This window comes from Bombus impatiens, unplaced genomic scaffold (genome assembly GCF_000188095.3).
Source record: "Bombus impatiens unplaced genomic scaffold, BIMP_2.2 scf_0377, whole genome shotgun sequence".
Classification (NCBI taxonomy): Eukaryota; Metazoa; Arthropoda; class Insecta; order Hymenoptera; family Apidae; genus Bombus; species Bombus impatiens.
In genome coordinates, this window is record NT_176796.1 from 1592904 (window position 1) to 1604916 (window position 12013).

At 30.8% G+C, this 12013-nt stretch overlaps 3 protein-coding genes across 7 annotated transcripts in view; 2 read left to right on the plus strand and 1 right to left on the minus strand.

Moving 5' to 3' along the window:
• Positions 1-11: 11 nt before the first annotated feature.
• LOC100746142 (exportin-1) lies at positions 12-6346 on the plus strand. Of its 5 annotated transcripts, none has more exons than XM_012386215.3 (14): positions 12-449; positions 1228-1462; positions 1546-1740; positions 1811-2161; positions 2232-2951; positions 3033-3267; positions 3352-3515; positions 3647-3781; positions 3869-4012; positions 4086-4232; positions 4321-4569; positions 4653-4905; positions 4988-5238; positions 5361-6346. In XM_012386215.3, exons 2-14 carry the CDS (start codon positions 1265-1267, stop codon positions 5505-5507), a joined length of 3189 nt encoding a protein of 1062 aa, XP_012241638.1. In that variant the 5' UTR covers positions 12-449; positions 1228-1264; the 3' UTR covers positions 5508-6346. The 5 variants fall into 5 exon arrangements, with proteins under 5 accessions (XP_012241638.1, XP_012241639.1, XP_003489867.1 ...); XM_012386216.3 differs by having other exon boundaries at positions 1232-1462; XM_003489819.4 differs by having other exon boundaries at positions 12-276.
• Positions 6347-9149: 2803 nt separating this feature from the next.
• LOC100746262 (30S ribosomal protein S11) lies at positions 9150-10598 on the plus strand. The gene is made up of 5 exons (XM_024367923.2): positions 9150-9638; positions 9766-9893; positions 9970-10070; positions 10150-10215; positions 10393-10598. Exons 1-5 carry the CDS (start codon positions 9400-9402, stop codon positions 10498-10500), a joined length of 642 nt encoding a protein of 213 aa, XP_024223691.1. The 5' UTR covers positions 9150-9399; the 3' UTR covers positions 10501-10598.
• A 100-nt stretch (positions 10599-10698) lies between these two features.
• Positions 10699-12013, minus strand: part of LOC100742631 (transmembrane protease serine 9-like) — a 16920-nt gene continuing 15605 nt past the window's right edge. The window contains exons 5-6 of the mRNA XM_033320901.1: positions 11964-12008; positions 10699-11219 (exon numbers count right to left, since the gene is read on the minus strand). Coding sequence (XP_033176792.1) covers positions 11055-11219; positions 11964-12008 — 210 coding nt within the window. The 3' untranslated portion in view covers positions 10699-11054. The remainder of the gene's footprint in view (positions 11220-11963; positions 12009-12013) is intronic.

Here is a 12013-nt window from a genome sequence, read left to right on the forward strand (position 1 = left end):
TAACGTGTTCAGCCATTTTGTTATTATTTTCGAAAATCTGTAGGTTGGATTTAAGGACAACGTAAAGCTGCCATTTTACACATTTCTCATTGAATGTGGGGGGAAAACGAAGAAATTCTGTATGAGATTTAAGAAACATAGTTACGACGAAGAACGGCCTCGGTGGGTATCGTACATTTATGAGTGGAGCTCTCTTCACTGGCGATCGTCGCAAACGGAGCAGAGGCAGGAGTGACGAGCGAGAGAACGTGCGAAAGATAGAGAGAGAAAGAGACGGTGAGGAACAGCGAGTCTGTGAAACGAGGAACGAAATTGGTCGCGCGCGGGAATCAGCGGTTGTGTGTTTGGCCTTTTTCTGATTGTGATTTACTGCGAGAGATTGTGATTACTCGTGTGAAACGTGTGTTTTTTACCTACGAATTGAGAATCTATGTGTGGGAGTTGATACGGTATGTGCAAACGTCGTTTATGATAACTTTATTCGTTGAACAACGACGCAATGAGTAAAGTGCACCCGGATAACAAAAATCTACAAATTCCAATGATCTGTTATTAATATTTTACATCTCTATTACTATTTATTTCCGCTTGATTGAATGTATTAAATGAAATACATTTTACACTAAATTTTCAAACATTACGCACAATAAATTTTCACATAACCTTATTTGCGATTGTCAAATGTAGGTTAGGTCGAGCGGTCGCAGTGCGGTGACCTCCCTCGCTACACGTTAACAATGATTTCCTTTTTATTATTGCTTCTGTTTAGTTTGATTATTTACATTACGTTCTATTCTTTCAATACACTTGACTTGTTTATAAATAGAAATAATTGGTTTTCACATAGAAGCAAAACAATAGTACTTAATAATACAATCTTCTATAGGATTCTAATACTCCTGCCTGTAAAATTTTAACAACATATGACAAGCATTTTGCTAAAGATAATGAAATATTAAAAAGAGAAACACACTGTCTTTTCATGTACATTGTCTATTAACAGTAAATGTTAATATTGTTTATGTTGTTAAATATACTTTTAAACTTAATACTAGAATTATTTTTTCACTTTGTACTAAGTTATGCTTTTTTAACTATTCATTAATTTGTGGAATAAGATAGCCCCTTTTTGGAAACATGATGTTTTGTAATATTTGTGTTTTATTGATGCAGTATATATCTAGTTTTAATGAGTCAAATAAATATATCAAATTTAATTATTTTCAGATAGAGTGTATGAAAATTGGATAATTTACAATAAACAATGGCAACATTAGCAGAACAAGCATCTAAGCTTTTGGATTTCAATCAAAAGCTAGATATAACACTTCTTGATAACATAGTAGGTTGTATGTACACTGGGATAGGTGAGCAACAGAGAGTTGCACAAGAAGTATTGACTACACTTAAAGAACATCCAAACGCATGGACCCGTGTAGATACTATTCTAGAATATTCACAGGCAAGGATTTCTTTAATTAAAAATAATATTTCTTAAAAGTGTGTAGAGAGTTATTTAATTTATGTATAATTATATGTGTACAGAACCAACAAACAAAGTATTATGCTCTACAAATACTGGAACAAGTTATAAAGACACGATGGAAAGTATTACCACGAAATCAGTGTGAAGGTATAAAAAAATACATAGTAGGTCTTATTATAAAGACAAGCAGTGATCCAGAAACAATGGAGGCTTCAAAAGTTTATCTTAATAAACTTAATATGATTTTAGTTCAGGTAAGTAATTAAAGTTGCAAGAATATAGAAACTATTTAAATTTCATTTTAATAAACCACATCTATTGCAGGTTTTAAAACGTGAATGGCCAAAAAATTGGGAATCCTTCATTGGTGACATTGTTGGTGCAAGTAAAACAAATGAAAGTCTTTGTCAAAACAATATGGCAATTTTAAAATTATTATCGGAAGAAGTATTTGACTTTTCAAGTGGACAAATGACGCAAACAAAAGCAAAACATTTGAAAGATACAATGTGTAATGAATTCTCACATATTTTTCATCTCTGTCAGTTTGTATTGGATAATTCACAAAATGTTCAATTGGTGGCAGTTACATTAGAAACTCTTTTAAGGTTTTTAAATTGGATTCCTTTGGGATATATTTTTGAAACAAAATTAATCAATACTTTAGTATTCAAGGTAAATATAACATAATTTTTATTAATTTTTGTTATGTAATATTATAATATTTTTATTATTTTCTTTACAGTTCTTAAATGTACCAATATTCAGAAACATTACACTAAAATGCTTGACTGAAATCGCTGGTGTTACAGCACCAACCTATGAAGAATCATTCGTAATGTTGTTTGTTAATATAATGCGACAGTTAGAACAGATTCTACCCCTTGAAACAAATATACGCGAAGCGTATGGAGCTGGTGGAGATCAAGAACAAAATTTTATTCAGAATTTAGCTATATTCCTTTGCACATACCTAAAAGAACATGGGCAATTTATAGAAAAAAAGCAATTAAATGATTTACTACTCAAAGCATTGCACTACCTTGTTTTAATTTCTGAGGTTGAAGAAGTTGAAATATTTAAGATCTGTTTGGAATATTGGAATGCATTAGCAATGGATTTATATAGAGCAAATCCTTTTGCACCCCCAACGCCGTTATTTATGGTTAAAAATATGACTCTCCCGTCTAGGAGATTATTCTATTGCCCGGTTTTAACTAAAGTACGATATATCATGATCAGCAGAATGGCTAAACCCGAAGAAGTTCTTGTTGTAGAAAATGAGAATGGGGAAGTTGTTAGGGAGTTTATGAAAGATACTGATTCTATTAATTTATATAAAAATATGAGAGAAACTCTTGTGTATCTTACTCATCTTGACTATATGGATACTGAAAGAATAATGACAGAGAAGCTACAAAACCAAGTAAATGGAACAGAATGGTCTTGGAAAAATCTCAATGCGGTAAACATATGCTTAAGATGTTATTATAGCATTCATAATAAAAATACCATGGTTTACTAACAATTTCAATCTTTTTATTAGTTATGCTGGGCAATAGGCAGCATTTCCGGTGCAATGCACGAAGAAGATGAAAAACGATTTTTAGTAACTGTTATCAAAGATCTTCTAGGTCTTTGTGAACAAAAGAAAGGAAAAGATAATAAAGCTATTATTGCTAGTAATATTATGTATGTAGTTGGGCAATATCCAAGATTTCTCAGAGCGCATTGGAAGTTTTTAAAGACTGTTGTAAATAAACTGTTTGAATTTATGCATGGTAAGGGAACTACATCGTATAACGATTCCACAACATTATAGATTCAATGCAAAAATATATTAAGTAATTTAAATATTCTTACAGAAACTCATGATGGTGTACAAGATATGGCCTGTGATACATTTATAAAAATAGCATTGAAATGTAGGCGACATTTTGTCACACCACAAACAGGAGAATTGGTACCATTTATTGAAGAAATCCTTTCTACTATTAGTAGTATCATTTGTGATCTTCAAACACAGCAGGTAAAATCACTGAAAACGTACGAAATAGTTATGTTATATATGTTACATGCAAAAATTTTTAACATATTTATTGATGATATGTATGTTGAATACAACTTTCTTTTTATTTACATGCTCATGCTATAATATAGGTACATACATTTTATGAAGCAGTTGGATATATGATATTTGCACAGACAGACACAGTGATGCAAGAAGAGTTAATAGAACGGTATATGCTTTTACCAAATCAAGTGTGGGATGACATAATAAGTCAAGCATCTAAAGTAAATATTAAAAAATCAGGAACACTTTATAACTTAATGTTCTTCTAATTAATTCTTGCTTAACTTAATAAAAATATTTTATTTAAGAATGTAGATGTATTAAAAGATCAAGAAGCTATCAAACAACTTACTAGTATTTTGAAAACAAATGTAAGGGCTTGTAAAGCACTTGGTCATCCATACGTGATACAGTTAGGAAGAATATATTTAGATATGTTGAACGTTTATAAGGTATATTAATGCTGTTTAATAATTTATTGAACACTTAAATGTATATATATTAACCTTTAACCATCTTTTTCAGGTTATGAGTGAGAATATAAGTGCTGCAATAGCTTTGAATGGAGAGGTAGTAATGGAACAATCTTTAATTAAAAGTATGAGAGTAGTGAAAAAGGAAACATTAAAATTGATCTCAGAATGGGTCAGCAGAACAACTGATCGTCAAATGGTAGAATTTTATTAATCTAATGGTTATATCTTCTAAAGATTGTTAGTATTATCAAAACAATTTAATTTATTGTATATATCACGATCAGGTCTTAGATAGCTTTTTACCACCTTTATTGGATGCCGTCTTATTGGATTATCAAAAAACAAATGTTCATTGTGCTCGAGAACCGGAGGTGTTAAGTGCTATAGCTACTATCGTAAATAAATTGGAATGTTATATTACTAGCGAAATACCCAAAATATTTGATGCTGTGTTTGAATGTACTTTAGAAATGATAAATAAGGATTTTGAAGAATTTCCGGAACATAGAACGAATTTCTTTTTACTTTTACAGGTAACTATATGTAATATTCATTACTTACAAATCGTTTTGTTATGTAATTTAAATATTACAGTTTGAGCATTTTTATATTTTAGGAAGTGAATGTTTCTTGTTTCTCTGCATTTCTTATAATTCCACCAGCACAATTTAAGCTTGTACTTGATTCTATAATCTGGGCTTTTAAGCATACAATGAGGAATGTTGCAGATATAGGGTTACAAATATTGTATCAACTTTTACAAAATATTGAAATTTCTGCTCCCGATGCTCAAAACTTCTATCAGACATACTTTACAGATATTCTGCAACATATATTCAGTGTAGTTACAGATACATCACACATAGCAGGTATGTACATACAAATAATACCAATATGATTATTAAAGTTTATTTTAATATAATTAATTTCGTTTTTGTTATAATCATTTAGGCCTTAATATGCATGCTACAATTCTGGCATACATGTTTTCATTGGTTGAACTTGGGCGAATCAAAGTTCCATTGGGACCTGTACCAGATAACACATTATATGTTCAAGAATTTGTTGCAAGATTGCTTAAAACAGCATTTCCACATTTAACTGATAATCAGATTAAAATAACTGTACAAGGTTTATTTAATCTTAATCAAGATATTCCAGCGTTTAAAGAACATCTTAGAGATTTCCTCGTTGAAATTAGAGTGAGTATTTTATGCAGAGTTGGCGTTTTATGCATGATATTTCCTGTTTATGATTCCTTGTTTATATTCATACAATGATTGAGTACAAATATATAATTCGATAAATAAATTGTTTTCTAAAGGAATACACCGGCGAAGACGACTCAGATCTGTATCTCGAAGAGAGAGAAACTGCATTACGATTGGCACAAGAAGAGAAAAGGTTACAGCAAATGGCAGTACCAGGAATACTTAATCCTCACGAAATACCAGAAGAGATGCAGGACTGAATTACCAGTCATCTTCGTTAACTGCTTTCTGTACATCTCACTAAGAAACATTCTGTTATACAGACTATTCTATCCTTTGATCTGCGATGTTTCCCACATGTACCACAGCTGCCATCAAGATGGATATACATTATATACTTTTTAAAGCCAAGTTTACAATATAACATTCTTGTAAAGGAGGTAAGCCCGAAACGCGCTGATTGTCTGTTATACAATTTTAAAAGAATTGAAACTTCTGTTATGAGTAACAGGTGAATGCATGTTGGGCAATACTATTTTATGTAGCGAATAAAATAACATTTATACATTGATATTTAGTGGTCTTAATGAATATTTCTTTAATAAAGATGTTTCCTAAAAATGTTATTTGGTACTGATACAGTAATAATGTGTATGTTAAAATTTTGATTTACATTAAAATAAGTCCTATATAAAGGAATTAAAAAATTATTTCTATATATGTTTTTTATCGATATCATTACATAAATTTTAACTATTTAACATTTAATAAAATTAAATAATCTTGTTATAATAACAAGGAGAAACCATGCGATATTTGATATTGGTGAGTGCTACATTTTAAGATATACATGTAAGTAAAGTCATTTTCTAAACTAAGTTGGATTTGAGATACGATGTTTAATTCGTATTATACATAAAATAGTATTGTTTAAGCAAATTTAGAGGATGTTACACGTATATGTGTGTGTTTGCATAAAGTTGTATGATAATGCTATTAATATTACCATATATAGATATATAGGTACATAGTATATAAATATATATGATCTGCAAATCATACAGAGAAATTTTGTAAATTAAAAACTACATGTCGTATATAGCATTTGTTTAAATTTCACTTTTCTGATATTCCCTACTCTTCAGCGATAAATATGTTCTGGATGAACTAATTAATTTTTGTTGTATTTAACTATGATAAGTAAATGAAAAATATATATATATATATGTGTGTGTATATATATATATGTATATATGTATATATGTATATATATGTATATATATATATATATGTGTGTATGTATGTATGTATATACACATATGTGTATATTTAAAAATTTTCTCTCAGTGCATAAATACTTGTTTCTTTTTTTTTTTTTGTTCTAGTACTTTAGCAATGAAAATAGTTTATAGGTAGTTTAAATAACATTGTCTGGGGGAAAGGTTTCTAACATTTATTTTTTGTTCATACAAAATTTTATTTATGGGTCTACTTCTACTTCATGGCTGTTACATTAACAAATTTTTAAATACAACTTCTTTAAAAAAATGTTAACTACTGATAGTATTATATAAAATTGAAAACATTACATTTCTGTTCAGACTTAAATAACGAATAATATAAAGTATTTTTCTTATACATATAATGTTGCACCAAGAAAAATTCTTGAAATGAATTATTAACTTACAAATATAACCGACTGTTACCATATCGTAGTAGTGAACGATTGGGATAAATGATCATTTTTAAATTTATTAAAAGATCGAATAAAATTCTCGAGGAAAAAAGAGAGAAATTTTCGTATTGCGCGCGCATACACGCGTTCGAGCTTGCCTCCACCACAATCAATGCTACAGGTGCTTGGTCTTACAAATCATAAATAATCTTAATGCATGGTAACAACTTAATAATGTAAAAATTGGTACATGACCTATAGAAACTGTGAAGGTAGACAAAAATTCTAAATAAATTTCGTTAAAAAAATTACAAAAAAAGAAAAACCGTTTATGTGAAAATATGATACAAAAGAGAATGTAAAACGTTTGATTCTGTTCGAATTATGATTAAGAATTATTTCTTATGATATACGATTTAAAATTTTTATTACAAAATTATTTTTGTCGAGGATAACACGATCATTATGAATATATTTACTGCTCATGCCGCACTTTTCTCTGAAATGAGCGAGGAAATGATAAAAGAGCGTCATGGCAAGAATATAATAAGTACATATACCGTTACTGCATTTGAATAAAAACGTAAACGATTTGTATCATATGAATGAATCGAACGGTAGCTCTACTTGGAACCCTGAAGCCATTACATTTGATACTATGCGACTCGGGTCTCAAGATAAGCCACTATTACTCCAGCAGAAGGATCGGGGAAAGAAAATCAATGCCACTTGATGTCATTCTTTATTAGTAGGCTGTATTTATTTGCAACCGGTATTGCAAGGAAACAAACAAAAAAAGTTTAATGGCATTTTCAAACAATTTGTGATATACCTTGTAAGGATTTATCACAAAAGAAATTATTTGTATGGATAGATGTAATAAGTTACAGATTGTATTTAGTCATACATAGTTGTATGTGATAAGATTACGTGTAATGAGGAAAGTGCTTAAAAGTCGTAAGATATCAAAGTAATAATGATATCTAAAATAAAGCTGCAACTCAATGTTTTATAAACTGTTCGTTTGTTATACGAGAATCCTAAATTTAACAAGTTTTTACAGTATAAGTAATTTTGGACGTAAATAAGTACAGCTAAGGTTCAAAAAAATGATATATCTTTTCTGTTATATATCAATATTCGGTCGATTAAGAAAGGTAATTTCAGACAAGAGTAAGGAAAAAGAATAATTCGTTATCTTTCTAAATTAGTCACAATAAGATTGAGAATTCGTGAATAATGTTTGAAGAATGAATTAGACAATTGTAAGAACTATATAGTATGATGTTTTATTGTGTGTGCTATACAAATTTATCATTCAGAGTTTTAAATATAAGAATTCTGTAATAAGGGTTTTTTAAGTGCTCGAAATGTTTGAGAAGATATGTTTCTTTTTGTGTTGATACACCACAAATAGAAGTAATTTAAAAAAGAAACTTATGTTTATCATTACAGTATAGAGATAACACAATTTTATATCAGAAAGTGATTGATTGCAAGACAAGTTCTCTTGTTCTCCCTCTAGAATTTCATTTGACCTGAAGAGGAATTAGAAACTAAATTTTGTAAGCTATTGTACGATGACATTAATCTTATAAGTTGTCAAGGATCATGTGACATAGTTGTGAGTACTGAGTACGTAATTACGGAATGGTCCATCACGCGTGTTTGAATGAGTGGATGCATAAGTTAAGAGTTCTATCAGTTATTCATTATAACGACAAAAATATGTAAAGAGTTTAATAATACTTACTAATAAAATAAAGAATGCCACTATAACGATGCTTAATATTTCCGGTAGGATTATGATATGAATAGCTAAAATTTTTTTTCTCTAATATTGATTTTCAATCAATATTGATGTGAAATAGTAACCGTTATTTAGTCGAAGGCGTATAGGAAAATGTTACGACTGAATTTATAAAAATTAGACAGTCTGGATATTTTGCTTTTTATAGTAATATAGCTTTATAGCAACCGTATTTAATAGTTAAGCAGTAATCAGTTAAAATAATTTCATAACAGCTACTAATTATAAAATTCAAATTTTGTCTTAAGATATAAATTTGGAACAGGTGTAATCGAAAATGTAAAAATATTTAACAATTAGCAAATGGCTATATGAATTTCAATAATTTCAAATTTCCTTTTTAGTATCTGTAGTATTCAAAATTAAAGTTGTATATTATTTTACTTAAAATACATCGAACCTAATGTAAGCGCCATTTCTATCAGAGGAAACAAACCTGTTTATCTTATTGCTCTATCGGTAACTTTGAAGAGCTTATCAATTCATAAGTTAAATATTCAATTAATATCCAAATATGAATAAATGTTTTTCCAAAATAATTTCGGTTTTAAGTTTGCTGAAACAAGCTGCAAAGTGTAAGGAGTAGCATAGCATGTACTACTCTGATAGGGAGAGTTTATCAGTTGTTTGGTTTTGTTTCGGATTGCGAGTATATACATAAACAAAAATGATTCTGTCCACTTTGCAATTTGCAGTAGGATCCTTAACAAGAAGTACGATATTGCCTAATGGGAAATTTACGGTATTACCGTATTTGAAATTCACTAATGTTCGAGATTTTCACATAACCTCAAATACTATGAGGGAATTTCGAATTGGAAATAAAAAAATAAGATCTGATGAAACAGAGAAACATGTAATTCTGGAAGGAGAAATAACAACCAATATAAATAGTGCAAGTGAATTGTAAATATTTAATTTCATACTGCATGGACACCACATTTATATCATAGCTTTGTGTAATATGTTGTATCTTCTTGTATATAGCTATGCATATTAGTCTAATATAATGTTTACAAAATGTCCATTTCAGAAACTCGTTATTTCCTGATGCTTCTACACCGTATAAGCTTTTCGATGGGATAAGATACGATCAGTTACATATTATTAATATTAAGTCAACTCCTAACAACACAATAATGTCCCTTACTGATTATAAAGGAAAGTTTTATTATAGAAATATTGTTTCATTGATATCATTTGTATAATTCTATCGTAATCAATGATATTTTTATAGGAATGGGAAAGATGTTACATTCGGCTGGAATGGAAGGTTTTAAAAATACAAAGAAGGGTACTAACGTTGCAGCGCAACAAGCTGCAATTACATTTGGAACGGTAAGAAAAATTTCTTGATATGTTTACTCAAATTTTTGTAACTTTTTATGTTCTTTTAACGTGCTTTATATTTTCATAGCGTATTCTTAAAAGTGGTATCAAAACAGTCAGGTTGAGAGTACAGGGAATTGGACCCGGCAGAATGGTAGGTGAAACGCGTAAATTAAATCTTTTTTGTCAAAATATACAGAATGTTTTAAAAAGATAGGGTCAACCTTTAACAACGTATAGTATCCTCCAAAAAAAGCAAAATGACCTGTCCCAAATTTTTTGAACATTTTGCGTGTATATTCTTTCAATGACTATTTTTACATCCATTCAGGGTGCCCTAAAAGGTCTTCAGCTAACAAACCTACAAGTTGTTTCTATCACAGACGACACTAGAGTATCGTGGAACCCTCAAAGACCAAGGAAACAAAGAAGAATATAATTTATGACATATATTATGATGTATTCGGTGTATTAATTCGTATTAAAATGTAAATTCTGTATATAATTACGTGTTAATTATATTATTAAATTACAATACTCTCGTGGCAGTTTGATTATAATATATAATATCTTATCTGATATAATTGTAATACAAGTATTGACTAGATAAAGAGACGAATTTCATAAATTATTTATGCTTACAATAATGGCTTCGCTAAATTTAATTAATAACTTTATTCTATAATTCTATAGTCTTGTTGCAATCGACGAAATTTGTATTACAAATCACGTCTTATACTTTATATTAGTTTTCTACATCTATCTTTTAAAGTAAGTTTTTAATAATTTAAGAATCTCCATTAAGACTAATTCAAGCATTGGTTTTTAGCTTCGAAATTTCTTCAACGAAAAGAATACGTTACATATTTGACAAGATCGATCTTCTTACGGTACTTCGCTCTTTCTCTTTAAATACACGAAGAGAAAATGCGTTTCGAAGTCTATACAGACAGTTCCGTGGAAAGTGAAGCGAATGAAGCTTCGAGTTTCGTTTCATCGTAGTACGTGTTGCGTGATCCAGGGTATGTATTCCGAGACTCTAGTGTATACACCCGGAAGTCGTGGTCGAGCGCAACCCACTCCTGATGAGACCACCCCCACCACCATTATGTTACCATCGGCTTGACTTCCGATCATCAAAGGTCCGCCACTATCAGCCTACGAGAAAATACAATTACATTTACATATGCCTACAGGAAATACAAAATTTCTCTCTTCCCAATTTCATTCTATGAAGTCAGGATAACATTTACCTATGTCCTCGATATAGGCACAGTGTCTCCAATACAGAAAATCTTTTAATCATTATATTTAGCAATTACGTATCGCACGAGTAATTTTAATGCGTCGTCTTAGCATACGATAATCATCCATTGCATAAACACGGCCGACCAAACGTAAAGCGGCGCGATAACAGGGTCCTGTCCAACGAAGTAGAAGGCGGCCGTCAAATGACCCGCGAACAGAATCGTAAATCCGCGATGAAACGTATCGAGTTGGAAATAGCGGCGCGTACCACTTTTCCCGCAGTTACCCGTTCTGATAATTACGTCATACCAGACCGCAATATTTTGTCAACATATTTTTTGACGGTTTTCAATCCCTCCCGCTCCCCCTTTTCGCTGTCCCTCTGGCTGTTTTGTGGTCGAACGATTCAGTCCGGTGGCGGAGACTCGACCCAATCTCTGCCTGTTAATTCAACCTGCGTACGCATCTATGCGAGCAGCCGGATATTTATCGAAATTCGTGTCGTGGTTGTTGGACAGCACGTGAATTTCGTATACGAACGAGTGACACGCAACCCTCTGTTTAACTAGTTGCACATGAATGACAGAAAAATCGATACACGCAGCCAGTTTTCTACGTATGAACTAGGGATAGATACGAGACGATTTCACTTACCCAGCAAGAGTCGCGGCCACCTTCTTCGTGGCCAGCACACATTTGCTTCG